A 19,816-nucleotide genomic window follows, 5' to 3' on the forward strand; every position below is an offset into this window, starting at 1 on the left:
TTTCACCACCCTAATAAAAAGTTCGCTTTGCCCTTCCCTATATGTTGGGCTCCATGTTTTTTAAAATAATTAATAATTTTTTATTTACTTTAAATTGATTTTTCAATCGTTGAATTTTAATTTTACAATTCAGTTGTTTAACTCAGAATTTTAACTCGATGCAATTAATCCCTATAACTTTAGCATTTAAAATATTAATTTCTAAATTTTAATAATAACTTTATTTCTCATAATTTTTTTTTAAAATTTCAAGATAAATATTTTAAATAGATAAAATTATAACAATTAAACTGTAAGACTCAAAGTTTAAAACTAAGTTTTAAATAATTCAAAATTATCCGAATTGCTTTAAGTCAAAATTTAATGATTCTAATAGAATCAAAATTATATCGACCAACTAATTATTTTTTATTTTTTTATCTTATCTAAGATTTATTTTAAAATAAAAAATAAATTAAATTGAAAATAAAATTTAAAATTTGAAATTTTTTTATAATTAATACAATGTAAATATAAATATAAATATATAAATAAGTCGTAAATGATTAAAGAGATATCACCCCGAATCAATGCTCGAACAAAGATGTCAAAATGAAAGATTCATTGTCACCGCGAATTTATGCTCGAGTAAGATGCAAAGATTTATCACACGTTTTCATTTAACAAAAATATTCTTCAAGTTAACTTATTCCTTTTTTTTTCCCTACTATCAATATTTTTTTATTAAAAATGTAAAAGCATATTTAATTATTTACTTAAATTTTACTCTCAATAAATTAATTAATTATCCTCTAATTAACACCATGTTTTCATATTTATCTTTATTCAATAAAATATTTACTTAAAAATAAATATAAAATAATTTACTTATTAATGACATTTTTGGAGTGTAAACACGGCAATTATATATTAAAATATTTAAAAATATCTTATTTTTAAATATTTAATTTTTAAAAAATGTTTGATATTTCTTAACAGGAGGGATAGCAATTCCAATTTTCCATCCTATACATAATTCAATATTCATGACTCTATCAATTCACAGTCGTATTTTCCCAGTAACTAAACATGTTGATTCACGTATTACACATAATTTAAGATAATTCAAATTATTATACTGAGCTTCTTTCTTATCCAAAAAAAAAAAAAAAAACTAAGCTTTGTTTTCTTTGTGCCTAGTAGCTGTCTGTTAAAATTATTATACCACCTTATCACCTCAAGCCTCAAGAACTAGATTACTGCCGGAGGTAAATTGCAGATTAACTTTATAATTATCATATAATAAAGGAATATTTAAGCCCCAAAGAAAAAACACACTAGAGACAGATTAATTTGGTTGCTAAGAATGATAGTCAACATTGTTAATGTGGAATTCGCAAATGCCTCATTAAAGCACTCTTAATGACTGTAAGTATGCTCTAATGTAACGTCAAAGCATAAATTCAAATCCAGATTATAATAGGTTTAACTAGGATGTGTACGGTTTTTTTTTTTTTTAACCAACTTATAGGATTTGAACTTAAAGGACTACTTCTTCATAGGACCGATTCGTATCTCGCCCAGATTGCAGCCTATATTCTTTTTCATACAAAAAGCCCTGATACATTTGTTCGTGTTGACTCTTATCTCATTGACGTGCACACAACCATTTCCAATATTTATATATATATAAAAGAAAAACAGTACGAAGGATTGACCCAGTTAATAATTTTTAGGGCCTAATGGCTTGTCTCTTTTTGTCAAATTGGCAATTAGCCTATTACTTTAACATTCAAATTCTCGGCTCGTTTCACCAAAAATTCTCATGAGCCTAAATATGTAACGGCAAGTAAATTCTTAATATGAGATATAGCTTTAAAGAGATATCCATCAGTTGCTGATTATTTGAATCAAAGACCTAAAATACCAAATGTAAAGAAAAAACTCTAATATTTGAATAATATATTTTTTATATATCATTATCTAACAAGGTCAGATTCAAGAATTTTGGGTGCAATTGGAGGTAATTTTTTTCAAAGTTGCTTTTCTGCATCCACATAGCTTGAACTTGAAATCTCATGTTTAAGCAATCAACCAATCAACCAGTCATAACTTCTTCCATTAAAGCATCCACATTTAGTGTTCATCGTAGCGATGAGCATCGCGTGCTCATTAGTAGGAACAATCCCAACCCTTCATTTTAGTCTTATTTGATCCTTGCTATCCATTTAAATTAATTTTTTAAATATTTTTAATATTATATTTATTAAATAAAAAATATAAAAAAATTAATATTAAATATGGACTATTTAGAGTACATTTAAATGGTTAATTTATAAATTTTTTAATATAAATTAAGTCATTTAAATTATATTTGAACTGTATAGAATTTATCTTTATAGTCAAATTATAAAATTATATTTTTTTTAATATTAAATTAAACTGCTAGATTAAATATGTACCGACCAAATTGGTAATAAACAGATATATTAAAATTTTTATATTTTTTATATTAATAAATATAATATTAAAAATTTTTAAAAAATTAATTAAATAGACGGTAGGGTGTTGAAATAAAAGTCAGATCCCTCCTGGCCTGCCGAATGCAATTCCTCCATTAAAACTTACGATGCCAATCGGTATTTTAATAACATATTTATAAATCAAAATATATTTTAAATTAAATAATATCTTTATAGACCCAATAACATCCAACGGGCCCAAATTGAAGCCCAGATAGTTTTGTTCATGTTTGTCTTCCACGTGATGAGTCCCAATAAGCAAAATAGGCCCAACTAAGAATATGTGGGGCTGAAGCATGCATTTCAAATTTGAAAATTTGTCGATCCCCCTTTTCATTATACAATCCCAAAATCTCGAAATGGCAATCACTTTATGCTTATAATATTTCGATCATATATTTAAAAATCATAATATTTCAACGATGTGTGGCTTTAGGATGTGGGTAGGTATATACATCTTTTTCACTTGTTAAGAAAATAAATAAATAATTAATTAAAGATCCTTGGGGATTTGAAAAAGTAATCCGAGGATAAAAGAAAAGAGTGAAAGTCACAGCAAGCAGATTCAAAAATCTATATTCCATTTTAGTTGGAAGATTTGATTTTAATGTATTAATTTTTAATTATTCAATTAATTAGTGGCACGTCTTTGCATTAACATGATAGGTCCGCAATAAAGTAAAAGCAAATAGACTACAGGAAGAAATCCATGCATTATTATATTTTATTTTATTAATACTTTAATTAAAGCTCCCCTACAACTAACATAATTTTTTTAATTAAAAAAATCTCATCCTTATCATGAATGAATATATTACAGGGTGTGGATATGGAAACCCAAAACAGCTTCCAAGCGACAGCTCGCAGCCTCACACGTCACGATGTGTCCATAAAACTCCTTTTTTATTTCCAAAAGAGAAACATTATATATACAATTAATTAAATTAAAATCTGTGGGCAAGTAAGCTTAAGCCTAGTGTTGAGCTCACAGGAATTATAATTGTTTATTTGTCTGGCTTCGTCTTATTATATAGGCATTGAAAATAAAGCCGTCTCTCAATTTAGTTTTACTCTAGAGTCTAAGAGATATATTAATTGAACTCTTCACACACATGGACATAAAGATTAAATATATTAAATTAGAGAAATTGATATTTTTACCCAACATTAGAGAAATTAATATTATAAAGCCGTCTCTCAATTTAGTTTTACTCCCGCTAATTTTTTATGTAAGGTAATTTTTTTTATTCTTAATATAAGGCAACATTAGAGAAATTAATATTTTTTCCCAATGTTACTGACAGTTTATTTATCATCTCACCATTTGAATTATTAAACAACAATTTAATATAATTATTATTAGTCGCAAAGAAATTTAAGATTAAAAAGTTACATGTTCCTAATTATTTTGATAATTTTGAAGTATAACAATCGCTTCTTAATAAATACAAATTGATCAAATTTGTTTTTTTTTTGGGGGAAAAAGTACATGTATGATTGTTATGATACACATGGTTGTTCATTGAATTTTCTCATCCATTCCATTCCAAGTACAATCTCGAGTAATCAAGTTGCAATTGTATTTATTATGATGTTGGCCAAAAATATCTGATCAAATATCATAATTTAAATTTTAGCTAATATGTATTAAGGGATTTTCTTTTCTAAAGGGCAAAAAAATAAAGAGAGTGCACGAATGAGCTTCAAATTGAGCAAGTTGAAGCCTGAAGAGAAAAGGACAAAGCAAGGATACGAACAAATATTGAAGTTCTGAACCCCACTTCATAACAAGCCATCAATTCACTCTTATCCCTTGTATTAATTAATGTATTGATTTATTGTAGCAATCATCTCAATTATCTAGACTAGAATTTTTTTAAAAATTCAAAAGATTCGAAAATGTGGGCTTTTTGCCTTATAAATTATAATAAAAGTTGCAATTGGGATCTAAAAATTTAAAACATTTACATGGCAAATTTGAAAATTTTAATATTAATCTAAGAAAATTGTATGAAACAAGGAATTTAATTGCCGAAGATAATTATAGTTTATTACTTTCAAGATCATTTTTTTTTACTTCAATGTAGCATTTAATTATATTTTTTTTTAAATGATGAGGCATGAAAGCCATGATCGACATTTGCAGTATATTTAATTAAACTATGTATAACAAAATTTGTGAAAAGGTTCGCTTTTTTTTTTAATAAACTATGAATATGAATATTATAACTTACTCTAAACTTTATGTGAACAAAATATATATATATATATATATATATTGAACTAGGCAATATTTTTAAGTTTATATATAACTTTTAGTCTCTGATTTTTTAAGTATGGATTTTTTTTTGCCAATATTTTTCAAGTATAGATTTAGTCCCTATATTTTGTAAGTCACAGTAGTCATCTTAATTTCTTGATTTAAAATAATTCAATAGTTATAATTTCTTAACCTGATACAACTCTTCAGCAAAAAGAAAAAACTCAATGCAATTCAATTTTTAAAATTTATTAACTGAATAAACTATAATAATTGAGTTATGCTAAATTTACAATTTAAAAACTAAATTGACAATTGAAATAAAATTTTAGGGATTAGAAATTATATTATCCTTAAAAAATTACATACATTTTAGTTAAATTGTAGTTTCAAAATTGCCCATCAATTAAGTAAAATAAATTTCATACTTTTTAAGCGATGTACAAATGTTGAGCTAGGCAAATAAATATACAGTAATGAATGATAAGAATTAACATATTTCTCAAAAAAAAAAAACTTGTCTTCCTCAACACTTGGCATTCTTCGTGTTATTACCTATTCACCCTCCACATCCAATCCTCAATTATTTGCCACTTGTGCAACTAGAAATCCAGGACCCATGTTATACAAAATTGTTATTTTTATTTTAGTTAATAGTATTTTATTTCTAGTGAGAAGTGTCCTTATTAGTTATTAGACATGCTTCAAGTGGCAAGAATTAAATACATGTGCTTTATTTTCTTGTTAGTAGTTGAAATCTTGGTCCCATAGACATTACGTATATGATTCTCACCGGATTTGTGTTCAATTAATAAAGTTGCCAGTAATTACCAGGTTTAAGAAAAAAAAAAAGATTTCTCATTAGATAAAGTATCATTTCATCTGGATAAAAATTCTTGCAGTTTTTTTTTAATTATAGTATTTGTTTATAATATAATTTTTTTATTTTTCATAATATAATAAAGGATGTTCGTTTTTCCATTCCATAAGAATTATAGCATACTCATTCATTATGTTAGTAAATGTTCTCACATCTATATTGATCACCTTACTAAGATATCTTATAGATTAAATGTTAGCTTTTGTACTTTTGATTATTCACCATCTTTATCGCAAGAGACAATAGATGATGAGAGTGATTAAGCAAGTCATATATCATTAATGTAATCTTGTTTTAATTATGAGTGCATTTCTTTAGTCAAGAAAATTCTGATTTTAAAATTAGCCAAGAATGCAAGTAGTATACTATGAAGTTGATAGATGTGCCTAACGTTTAATGAACATTGCAAAAAGTTATAGCATTAAGTATAATAGAAAATTATATAATTTTTAAATTTTTTAAATTTTTATTGGTATTAATTTAAAAAAATTTAGTTGATTGATTGAAACCTTCAATTAGGGCGGCATGTACAGTGCAATTAATTCACTATCCTGCTTAAGAAGATTGCTTGCAAATCATTGTCACCGCTGCCCAGGTCTCTTTTAAACGATTGCTATAATTTTTATTAAATTAAATTTCATTAATAAAGAATGAGACACATGGAACTAAAATGAAAGCTGTGTCTTTAAAAAAATAGAAGAAAAAAAAAAAAGAAAATATGACAGCACTGCCAACAAAATTACGAGTAGTCGTGAAGCCAAGACACGCGTGATGGACACATGTAGATTCCTGTAATTAAATTAAAAATTATTTTAATATTCCTATTTAATACTCCAACCTCAAACAAGATTGCCTATGAGGTAAATATTTCTATGCATAATAAAAAATTTAAAACTTATTTTTTGGCCAAAGCTATTAGTATTATATATATTTAGTCTGATATTACAAGATAAATTTAAACATATTTTATTATTTTAAAATATAAGATAATTTAATACTAATAAAATTTTATTAATACTTTTTTTTTCTAATATTGCCTTTTAAGTGCAAAAACAATTAAAATAATTATAAATTTAAAATTATATTAAATGAAAACATTCTAGAGCAGGGTTAGTGCTTCCATATTTTTCTCTTTTTCTTCACCTTCTACTTTTTTTTTTTTTTACGGAGAATGGTAATAAAGTTTGAAAATATTTAATCGATGACAATTAGATATTCAATAAAAATTACTAAAAAAATAAATTATAAATTTTGATTTAGACATTTGTGAGCACAACTCATAATTTCAAATGAAAAGTTATTTGCAATTAAAATTTTAAATTTGTAATTGTTTAAATTGATATTTATAGTTTATTTTTTTTAAAATTTGATTGGAACTCAACTTTAATTAATTTTTTCTTTTAACGCTTAACTATCATTTTCTCTTTTTTTCTGGACATGAGAAAATTTTTTGATAAGTACAAGATGCAAGTTTTATCTGACAGAAAATATCTCCAAATATTTTACTATTGAGTGAAAAGTAAGGAACAAAAGCTTCCCAACTCGATATATAGAGGTTGACAGTCATACTTCTAACTTCTCATTTAAAATACAAGAGCTTTTGTCGTTCTTCTCAAATTAAATTAATAAATTAGTATATATTTTTTAGTTTGTCCTAATATTATCTATGTGGTAGGACAATTTATTTATATCTACTGTATTTATCCATTTACCTTTGGGCTTGGGCATGTTAATTCCTCATTATTGACCCATATATGCGCACAATAATTTTTTTTTTATATTAGCATTGTGATTCATTTTTAACATTACTTTATTTTTTATTATTTTTTATTAATTCAAACGTAGCTGGAATGAAACCAATTTAAGTGAAAGCTCTACCACCAAATATTACTCCATTTCCAAGATTTTAATTATGAACTTCTAATTAAGATGGTACAATTTTATTACTATTTGAACCAAATGTTTATCAGATAATTTTTTAATAAAAACTTATATTTTTAATTAATTTTTATTCTTGTTTTTGTATGGGATGTCCCGTTGGGACAATGCTACAATTGACATGAATTATAATATATGTACACAGTGATGGATCTCAGGGGGCATCCAATGCCACAAATTTTTTGATGAACTTTCTTTATTTTTACTTGGAAAAACGAAAACACTAATGTTGGCCCCCCTCCCCTCCCCCCTATTTTCACGAGTTTTTAAGTTTGGCCCCCCATATGCTATGTTCTAGTTCCGTCACTACACACACACACACACACACACACTCGGATCATAATACAAGTTGCTTGTTAAAATTTTATCTGATCCAAAATATAGAATATTTCTTTAGTTTTATTTATGAATTAATTTTAATGTGTTTAACTGGAATTAAGAAAATATTAAAATTTATTAACTCTATTTAAAAATGTAATAATTTCTCAATCTTGTCTCCATTAAATATATAAATTTTAATACTCTCTTCGTTTCAAATTATAGGTCACTTTTGAAAGAATTTTTTTATTTTAAAATATAAAATAATTTTAGTAAATTAAGATTTTATTAAATGCACTAATATCAATATTACCCTTTTCCTCTCTATAATTAATTTTCATCACTTCTCTTTTCAATATATTAAATGATGAGTATTTTAAAAAATTTATATTTTTATTTTTGAAAAGATAAGGTTGTTGAGTACATTTAATAAGGTTTATTGATATATAAAATTTTATCTAAAAGTGTCTTATAATTTAAGACGAAGGGAGTAATATATTTTCTTTTACCAACGTTCAGTAAAGAAAAAATAAAAAAATTTATAATAAAAATTTAATGAAATAATTTATAAATACGATAAAAGAAATTTCTCTCTACCCTATAAAAAATAAGAGAAAATATTTATTAGGTATATTTTTCAATTATATTCTTACTTTATTGAATAATTAATTATATTATTTTAAATAAATCAAATATTATATTTATTACATTCAAGACATGATTAAAAAGATGTGAAAATTTTTATAAAATTAAATCAACATTTTTTAGAAATTTAAATTAATTAACAATGAATTATATTATAATTTGATGGTATATATAGATATGGATATGTATGTATCTATGTAAATGATACTATTTGCCGGTAGTTAGTAGTTGGAATGTTGGCCCCACGCATGATTCCCACGCTGCATATGATGCACGCGATTAATGAGATTTGTGTTCAATGGGCAAAATTGCCAGCAAACAAATGAATTAAAAAGTTTAATCATTAAAGGATTGAATTTGTTTGCACCAAGGAAACGTCGGTGGTTGATGCAAACTATTAAAGTTTGTGTTATAATATAGTACGAGTAATTGTCTAATTTTAAAACAGGGAAAGACGGCAAACAAACTTCATTGCCATTTACCACCCTGGCCATTTTAAACGATCACTGAAATTTATATCGTTTGTTCTTGAGAATTATAGATGTTAACAAAAATCATACATCACCATTCATTTATTATTTCTTAGGGCGACATCAATATAAAATTAAAATTTATTACTATTTTTTTATCCCAGAATTTGTTACTATTTAAAGAGAATTGCATACCTGTCTATAAAAGAAGAAGAAGAGAGAATTACATATCTGACCAGAGTTTTGTATATTTTTCTTGAAATTATATATATTAAAAAAATTAAATATGCACTAATTATTGACCCAGACTAATTATAAATTGTAAAAGTATATGTTTTTTAAAAAATATAATAAGGAGAATTTCAACTAAGGATCATGAATATGACTTAGCTATTAATAGGTTCCAAAAAAATTAAAATTTCATTTCAGTTTAGGAGAATTGAAGTGAATAATTTTTACTAGTTATTTGTTAATTTTGCTCAAGATACAAAATTATTAATTGTTAACATTTTTCCTTCACTTATAATTGAACAACTAATATCAAATCTTATATAATTATTTACAGGTCAATTTATATTGTTAAATTAATAAATGAAATAAGAAAATTAATAATTAATAATTTTACATATCAGACAAACTTAACTAATGAAGGGTATTTTAATGTCCTCATTATTAAGATTATTTTTACGTTAATCTTTATAAATTGAGCTGAAGTTATAAATTTTTTCAAAATTCACTAATAAATAAATCTTATATTTGGTTCCTAGTTGAAATTATTCCAATGTAATATATATAAAACGAAGAACACGACCTTCTTGCAACAGCGTATTTGACAAGGAAGGTTCTTGGAGCCTAAGGAAACAACAAGAGTAGCTTCCACACGTGTCATGCAAGATTTAAACTTGTTTCAATTTTCAAACTAATTAATTATTTCCTGTTCCTTGAAATAAAACGCTTGCCTGTCTGTCACAGACGTTGACCCTGAGGGTCAGGGTGCTTGCCTGCTTGGGGCCGAAGTAAAATAATTAAATAACAAACTGTGCTTCGTGCAAAAAAAAAAAAGAAAAAAACCTCTGCTTATTGAGTGACATTTCACCACGGGTGTCTGCGAATCTAGAAAGAATGCCATTAAAATTTTGAAACAAAAAATTTGTCATAATTTGATTCTTAATAAATTTTTTAACATCAAATTCAAATATTAATTTAAATTTAAAAGTGTTAATTATAAATAAAATATTTAAATTCTAACTGCAATTGCAATTTTTGTTTATAATTATTTGAATTAATATTTATAATTTATTTTAAAAAAAATTATCAAGAATTTCAATCTCAATAATTTTTATTTTAAAATTTTACTATCATTCTCATGTGAATTTATGCTCTTATTTATAATAACCAAAATTTTTAGTCATTTTTAAATAAACGAGATAATTTTTAGTTAAAAGGAACAACAAGTAATACTGTCTAAATATCTATTCTCTCTGTCCCGGCAAAATTTCAATTTAATGAAGAGTATAGATGTATTCCTCCTTTTTGCGACTCAAGGGATACGATTAAATTTTTTTAAAAAGTATAATATAATGAGGACTAAAGGGAGTAAAAGTCAATTTTTTTTCAATATTATATATCCTTAATTGCATCAAGTTATAATTCTTAAAAACACTTTAGTGTGTTTATTAATTTTAGCAAAAGATACAATTGAAAAGTCATATATTTCTTGCAAATTTAAATATATTAATTATCAATCATTAACAATTGTTAAGTTGATTAACATTGCCCTATAATTAGGATTGGTTTGCTCCTCTAGTTCTATTTATAAATTATAAAACAGAGAAAAAAATTAATTTTAATCCTATTTATAAAACATTCCACTATTTTTTATATTTATTTTTACATTTTCACTTTTGTTAAATGTTAGAAAAAATTTAAAATATTTTTTATCCTCGCACATGAAATCTTAATAAATTTTAAAATAAAAGTAATAAAATTTAATTTTTATTATTATAATAAAATAAACTATAGATCAATTATAAATAGAATAAGGTGGGTAATCTCACATGTGAGTTACCAATAACTACCTCATCAACATTAAGAAAACAGTTGAATTCATTAATTTTATTTTTAAATAATTTTTGAAATGACCATATTAATTAACTTAAATATATTCTCTCCCACTCCACGAGGAAAGTTGACTTTAGAGAATATTTGTGAAATAAATAAATTATATTTAAGACTAAATAAAATGCTATAAAATAAAATTAAAAGTCATGACACTTATGGTTACTCAAGGCTAAAGAGAATACCACAAAATAAAATTTAAAGAGTATTTTTAAAAATATTCTATTATTAGTATGTGTAAGTTTTGAAATTATATTTCATGAATTTTACTATCATGTGTAATTTTGTTAAAAACCTATTTTAAGACATTTTTAGATAAAACTATATATAATAATAAAGCTCATTAAATTCACTTGATAATCTTATTTTTTAAAATAAAAACATAAATTTTCATAAATAACTTTCATTATAATTTTATTTGAAAAAAATTGCATATATGTCCCATTGAGGAGATTTATTTATACTCAAGTTTCGCAAAATTTAAAAATTACGATCTTAGGATTTGAATGTAATTTAAAATTAAGATATAAATATAATACTGTCCTAACTAGTGCATGATCAATTTAATTATTAAATATATAAAATTATCATTGTAAAAATTAAAGTAATAGTTATAAATTACTTATGGGTAGTTATAAACAATTGGTTCTAAAATTTGTTAATAACACATAATCTGTTTAACTATTAAATAATTTGTGAAGTTATAATTATAAAATATTAAAGTGATAGTTGTAAATTACTAATAAGATATTTATATGCAATTATATTAAACTCATAACATACGATCTATTTAACTATTGAATATGTAAAGTTACGATTGTAAAATGTTAAAGTGATAGTTATAAATTATTGATGAAGTGGTTATACATTACTTGATTAATGTAATATATTTTTAATAAAGATGTTATTGTCTTTAAACTCTAATTTTAAATTATAATTTTTAAATTTTATAAGATTTATTTACAAATAAGTATGTTCGGCACCACCCATTCATGAAAGATTAAATAGAGAAGGAAAACATAATATAGAAATGTTAATATTAAAACAAATATAATTAATCCATCACTGTGCTCATGGCCTGTAGTTGGGGCCTTTTCTTATAAACAAAATAATTAATAACACCTTATTTTTAATTAGAATATCAAATTATATTTAAAAATATCTTATAAATATTGAGATGAGACTACTCTCAAAATTTTGTTCTTTCTTAAACAAATTTTCCCACACACACTTTTAAAAATTAATTGAATCAATAATAATGTTTAATTCTTCAAGGGCCTAAACTATTAGGGATAAGTTTCTCTCTCATTATAAGTTTAAATCGTTTAAATTAAATTTATTTTTTAAAATTATTAAATTTAAATTAACAATTCGATCTACAGAAGTCTCTCAGCTGCCCTTCTTCATATGGGAAAAAATTCGACTCCAAGCCATTGCTGTGTCCTGTATGAACTATACCCACTTGATTAGATAGTATGTTATTTTAAAAAAAGAAAAAAGTCAGGAGCGTAATTCTGTCACATGCACAAATGTCAAGATAAATGAACCTGGCAATTACGTTCCCACACACTATCCCTGACTCACTGATCGTCATCGATGATCCAATTTGTATCTGGACTCCTACTTTTTTATTCCTACTTTAAGTGGACCCCACTCTCCCCTTGCTCTCTCCTTCCTCCTTCCTCTAGCCGGCGCCCCCTCGCCTCCCATATATATACTCTCTCCTCCCTCACTCCTCTCACCACTTTCCTCACTCTTTCAATTCCTTATCGCAATGGCTCTCGTCCGCGATCGCCGCCATCTCAACCTCCGCCTCCCTCTACCGGAACCCTCCGAGCGCCGTCCTCGCTTCCCCCTCCCAGTCCCTCCCTCCTCCACGGCCTCCAACAACTCGGTCGCCGCTGATATAGCCCCTAACGATCTCGAAAAGCTTCAGGTACTTGGCCACGGCAACGGTGGCACAGTTTATAAGGTCCGTCACAAGCGCACCTCCGCCGTCTACGCTCTCAAGGTCGTCCATAGCGACTCCGATCCCATGACCCGCCGTCAAGTCCGGAGGGAGATGGATATCCTCCGCCGGACGGACTCGCCTTACGTCGTCCGCTGTCACGGGTTCTTCGAGAAACCTTCCGGAGATGTGGCGATTGTCATGGAGTATATGGATTTGGGAACGCTGGACACGTTGTTAAAGAAGAACGGGACGTTTTCTGAAGCCCAACTCGCGGCGGTGGCGCGCCAGGTTTTAAATGGGCTGAGCTATCTTCACGCGCACAAGATTGTCCACCGCGATATCAAGCCCTCGAATCTATTGGTGAATCAGAAAATGGAAGTGAAAATCGGTGATTTTGGAGTAAGCAAGGTCATGTGCCGCACACTAGACGCGTGCAACTCATACGTTGGGACGTGCGCGTACATGAGCCCGGAACGGTTCGACCCGGATAGGTATGGGGGGAATTATAACGGATACTCCGGCGATATATGGAGCTTGGGTCTTACCTTGTTCGAACTGTACGTGGGTCACTTCCCGTTTCTACCGGCCGGTCAGAGGCCCGACTGGGCCACCCTGATGTGTGCGATTTGCTTCGGAGACCCGCCTAGCTTGCCCGGGAAGGCTTCGAAAGAGTTTCGGAGCTTCATAGATTGTTGCCTGAAGAAGGAGTCTAGTGAGAGGTGGAGTGCCTGTCAGCTTTTGAGTCATCCATTTCTTTCGGGAAGTGTTAGCTGTGTACAGGTCTGGGTTCTCAATGCCGGGTCCGGTAGGACAGGGACTTTTTTGTCAGTCGGTGTATATACCGTCGGGATTCTATTTTGTATTTCCCGAGTAGAAGCTGTATCGTTTGGCCCAAGGAAAGAAACTATACCATTCTCTTTGTAGATTCGATTCTCTTCACCCACTTTCACGTTTGCTAGCTAATTTCATATTTTAAATATCCATTTTTTGGTTTTCACGACACTAATATTCAAATTCAACTACAAACATTTTAAAACTAGAGGATGGTTTAGCCATGGACAGTCATAGGTAGTTGGATATGTTCTTTAAAATGGTGATTTATTTTATTCCTTCGTAACAAAATATTTATTATTGTCAACTAAATTACAATTTTCAGAAAAAATATTAGGTAAAATTTTATTTTAAAAAACATTTATATTTTTTTTATTTATACCTTTTTTTTAATGGCATGTGCATATTTTAAATATGAAGTGTTTAAAGATAATAAATAAAAAAGTAAGGAGATAAAGAAAAAAGACATAAAATTTATTTAATACTTTACATTTTGGATCAATGAGTGTTTTAAAACGCCAGTGTGTAGGGAGTATATGTTTACTGGGTTTGGGGTGATGGGAGGAATTGATAATCATATTATCATGAAAATAACAGTAGTTGGTGACTCAGTCACGGGAAAGAAATAAAATAGAATTAAAAAGCAAGCTGCCTTCTTGTCGGTGTTGGATAAAAATTAATAAGAAAGATTTAAAATTGTCACGTAAAAATAACTGAATGCAAATTAACGTATTCCATAATAACGAGGGTGTGGAGGGGACTGGAGATGTAGACGTTCAGGGATAAAACTGTAATTATGAACACAAGATACTGTCATAGTGTCACACTGTAGCTTCGTTTGTCTGATTTAAATCTAGAAACATATTTATAATTATTTTGATAATAATAAATTAAAATTGTAATATATCATTTTTTTTAGAAAGATAGGTGAACTAAATTCATAAAAGATAAAAGGTAATTGTTAGCCTGTTTTTCAATGAATGGGTCAATGCATCGTGACTAGTGTTCGAGTGTGCCAAACATACTAGAAGAGTGTGTTTTTAAAAGAGTGAATTGTGATTAGATAATTGAAATGAATTCTCAAAATCCTTCATCATAATTTTTGTGTAGAGTTAAGTGACTCGTGAGAATGACTGTAATGAATGTGCCTCAAATGAGTGTGGGAAAGAGAGACACAATGAAGTGCCACATGGATAGAGAGAGACTATCAAACCTAAAAGACTAGCCTAAAGTGCTGAGTTTGCATAAGGGAAGTAAGTTTGTGTTGGGTGAGGCTGAAAATGATGCAGTGGTTAGGATTTAAGTAATTGTGTTAAGTAAATTTAGTATAAATTTGACAGAATGTTGAGAATCTTGACTCACACACTCATTGCCTATTTATAACAAAGGACAATGTTGTGCTTCATTTTGAATTTAAGTTTGGCATCAATAAAAATAGATAATTGTTAGTGTCTATAATTGCCTTAAGAGAGTTCCATTGTGCAAAGTAGTGGATGCTGGAACAACGAGAATCTCAAACAGTGGGAGGAGTGGACGTGACTCTATCAAACCTTCTTTCAAATGCACCGTCTCACTAATCTCCACCCAATTAAATCATAATTAGACTGAGTTTCACCTCCTTTGATTTAAACTTTGAGGATCTTTTGTAATTAGGTTTGACACTCTAGTTTTAGTTCAAATGGTAATACTTAGTTTATAAATTTATGGATTGTGATTTATGAAATTTTTAAATAGTATAATGATTTTTACATTTATAAAAGAAGAGTAATTTAATTTATTTTAATTTTAATTTTTTCAATTTATTTCATTGTATCATCTTTCTAACAGTGAAACAGGACCTTAACGTGTTTGTAAGTGAAATTATCCCATTTCCTCTAGTTTTATGAAGATAGTAACAACAATAAAATATGAAACAAGGGAGAAATAGTATAAGGAATGCGACCTGGCCGAGGGAATGAATGAAGGAGAACGTGAAAATTGGAAAGAGTGGGGAATGAGAAAAAAGTGGAGAATGAAGGACACGTGTGACACGTGGGAGGGAAGGATAAGATAAAGACAGGAGGGGTGAGGGTGGGCGTGAGGAGTGACGCAAAGGATTGGTTGGAATAAGAAACGGACACCTGAGGAGAAACAGCCAAAGGCGGACGTCAACGTCACAAGAAGATTCATGAATCTCCAACCCTTCCTTCTCGTGCTTCACCTTCACGTCACTTTCTTTCTTTCTTTCTTTCTTCCTTTATCCCTTCTCCACCTCCCCCACGCCTCCCCTCCCCAGTCACCTCTGGCTCTTCCGGCCTACCACGTCATTCACTATTTGGGCCTGACGGAGGCCCAAATCTCTAGTTTCAGAACTGAAGCCCATACGATAGTGCACCGCAATTAGCCTTGCTGGTTTTATAATTTCCAATAGGCTTTCAAGCTTATATTCCTCGATCAGCTACTTCAGACTCCAACTTAAGGTCTATTAATTCAATCATAGTTAACTATTAATCAAATTGGTGGTGGTGGTATTAAACTTAGGATTTAGATTTTCAATTTAAAAGTTATTAATACTGTGTTTGGATGTATATGAATTTAGATTTCAATTTGAACAAAAGCCTCTTTGGATTGTATAAAAAGTCTATGAACTTGGTTTTATTGTAATTTTTTTTTATAATTTCAAGTTCTTTTTAAACCCTAGTTATTCAAAATTTTTGTTACTCCATTCATCTATTTTTTATCTCCATATTTTTATTATCAGCATTTGAGCTGCTATCGACTTTATTTTAATATCTTGTTCTTATTTTTTATTGATTGAAAAATATATGTAAGCTCGTTACTCCCAATTTTCAAATTCTAGTTTTAAGTCTTAGCTCATTTATATTCTACTATCAAAACATTTCATTATAAAGATGAATTTTAAATGTTAGATGTTAAATGTAAAATCTAAATTCAAATAAACGCTGCCTAACTAAAAAACTACATACATAAATAATGCTCATTTAATATTAGAATAAAAGGAAAAAAATCATTCCAATAAATTATGTTTTTGTCAAAAAATTTGTCAAACCACAATCCTCACATTCTTCCCCCCTAGATTTTGTTAAAAAGTGAAGTGAGGCTTTTTGTTAAAAAAATTAAAGGCCGTGTCAATGGCAGGTTTGATGAGGGGATTTAACTATTTTATATTAGAGATGAGGAAACATATTGGCTTAAAAAAATAAAAAATAAAACGAAGAAAGAAAGGCGAGGAAGATGCGAAGAGCCCTATTTATTTAATTTGATTTAGTTTTCATTATTGATATTGATTGTTGGCCAAAAAAAAAAGAGATGTGCATTATTGATTGCGTGACGGCATTCTAACTCGAATCCAACATTGGTTGTGCACTGTCAGCCTGTCATGACTCATGACTCATGTTTCTTGATGTTACTTTCTTTCAGTTCCTGGTCTCATTTATAAATTATTATATTTTAAAAAATTTATTTCATTATATTTATAAATTATGATACATCTTTTTAAAAAATATTTAAAAATATTTTTTTTAAAGAAAAAAATAACATAATATTTTTTAAATTTATTATATAAAAATATATTTAAATTTTATATACTTTTATTCTTTATATTTTTTGTATTGATATTAATGGAGTTGGTAGAAATGATTTATATAAAGGATTGGAAGAAATTTATTAGTTAAGTAATTCAATGATTTGTTTTTTGTATTGGTTAAGTTCTCTTTTAAACCCTAGTTAAACAAAATTTTTGTTCTCTTTAGCTATTATCGACTTTAATATCTCGTTCTTATTTCTAACTAATTGAAAAATATATGTAAGCTCATTACTCTTAATTTTCAAATTCTAGTTTTAAATCTTAGCTCATTTATATTCTACTATTAAAACATTTCATTATTCAAACAAAGATGAATTTTAAATGTTAGATGTTAAATGTAAATTCTAAATTCAAATAAACGCTCCTGACTAAAAAACTACATACATAAATAATGCTCATTTAATATTAGAATACAAGGAAAAAATCATTCCAATAAATTATGTTTTTGCAAAAAATTTGTCAAACCACAATCCTCATATTCTTCTACCCCAGATTCTGTAAAAAAAAGTGAAGTGAGGCTTTTTTTAAAAAATTAAAGACCATGTCAATGGCAGGTTTGATGAGGGGATTTAACTGTTTTATATTAGAGATGAGGGAACATATTGGCTTAAAAAAGTACAAAATAAAACAAAGAAAGAAAGAAAGAAAGGCGAGGAAGCTGCGAAGAGATTTATTTAATTTGATTTAGGTTTCATTATTGATATTGATTGTTGGCCTAAAAAAAAAAAAAAAAAGAGGCGTGCATTATTGATTGCGTGACGGCATTCTAGCTCGAATCCAGCATTGATTGTGCGCTGTCAGCCTGTCATGACTCACGATTCATGTTCCTTGACGTTACTTTCTTCCAGTTCCTGGTCCCATTTATAAATTATTATATTTTAAAAAATTTATTTAATTATATTTATAAATTACGATGCATCTTTTTAAATAACATCTAAAAAATATTTTTAAATTTTTTTTTATGAGATAAAAAAATAACATGATGTTTTCTTAAATTTATTATATAAAAATATATTTAAAATTTTATATATTTTTATTTTTTATATTTTTTTGTATTAATATTGATTGAGTTGATAGAAATGACATATGAAGAGAATCGAAAAAATATGTTTCATTGATTTGTTTTCAAAAATTCATTGGTTAAGTAATTCATTGATATGCTAAAAAAAAAAAATTTAACAAGAAAGTGACATTTAACTTTCCAAAGGAAAAAAGAAATGAAAGTTTGGTTTTCAATTTTTTTTGAAAAATAAGTAACAGATATTAATTTAAATTATCATAAATTTAAGAATTTCAATTTTGACATTAAATTTTAAATGTAACTCTTATTTTGTAATCATGATTTTTCTCTATAATAATTTGAATTAATATTTGCAACTTTTTTTGGCAAGAAATCTAACTATTACTAATTTCTTCTTTTGGAGCTTTACTATCAATCTCCCAAATGTTTTAGTAAAATTTTGATTATAGCAAAAATTAATTCATAGATTCTTACAATTTTATTTAATTTTAAATTATATTTCTTTAATTTATTTTATTTTAATTATGTCTTTATAGTTTGATCTACTCCCTCTGTTTTTACTTACATAAGAAACTACCACTTGTAGTTTGTTTTTTATGTAAGAAAAATTATATTTTTTAATAAATATTTATTACATATTTTTTAAATTATTTCTCATAATTTTATCATTCTTAGTCATAAGAAACAATCAATAAAGGCTTGATTAATATAATTAACAAAGGGTATTGTCGTTCAATTATTTTATTTTCAGACATAATTAATATAATTAATTAATTTTCTTAAATTATATGATATAGTTTTTTCTCCTAAAAAAATGGAGGGAGCATTAGATATGTTAATACTTAAAAGTTAAAACTATTGATGATGATGATTTTTTTAAAAAATTAATTTTAAAGTTTATAGAAAATTTGATTAATACTTTTAACAAAAAAATGATTTAATATAATTTGTACTCCATGTTTATTAAACTTTTTATAAAAATTTTATATATAAAAATTATTTGAAAGACACAACCTAATTATATAAGTTTAGAAGGAATTTGAAAATAAAACTAATGCCATTACTTAATTCACTGAATGAGCTTTTTTTGAACACTCATATCATCTTGAACAAATGTTGGATGAAGATTTGGGGTGTATTGAAAGTTGGCCCCTTGAATTTATTCTGTGATAGCAAAGTGCTATCATCTTTGTGCAGTGTGTTAGGGAGGCTTATTGTGGCACAAAGGTGTGTTGGCCATGATGAAAGGCCTCTACATCATCAACTGCGATAAACGCATTGTTGGCTATAACAGATT

General features: G+C 27.3%; 1 protein-coding gene across 1 annotated transcript; it reads left to right on the forward strand.

The window, feature by feature from the left end:
- Positions 1-12,872: 12,872 nt before the first annotated feature.
- On the forward strand, positions 12,873-14,006 carry LOC129291725 (mitogen-activated protein kinase kinase 9-like). Its single transcript, XM_054929232.1, has one exon. It carries the CDS (start codon positions 12,905-12,907, stop codon positions 14,003-14,005), a length of 1,101 nt encoding a protein of 366 aa, XP_054785207.1. The 5' UTR covers positions 12,873-12,904; the 3' UTR covers position 14,006.
- Positions 14,007-19,816: the final 5,810 nt, after the last annotated feature.

This window comes from Prosopis cineraria, unplaced genomic scaffold (genome assembly GCF_029017545.1).
Source record: "Prosopis cineraria cultivar Desert tree isolate PC_DT_omini unplaced genomic scaffold, ASM2901754v1 PC1, whole genome shotgun sequence".
NCBI classification, from domain to species: Eukaryota; Viridiplantae; Streptophyta; class Magnoliopsida; order Fabales; family Fabaceae; genus Prosopis; species Prosopis cineraria.

What these genes read in the sequence shown, in the direction of transcription:
- LOC129291725 (XM_054929232.1), top strand. Translation starts at nt 12,905, where the DNA reads ATGGCTCTCGTCCGCGATCGCCGCCATCTCAACCTCCGCCTCCCTCTA.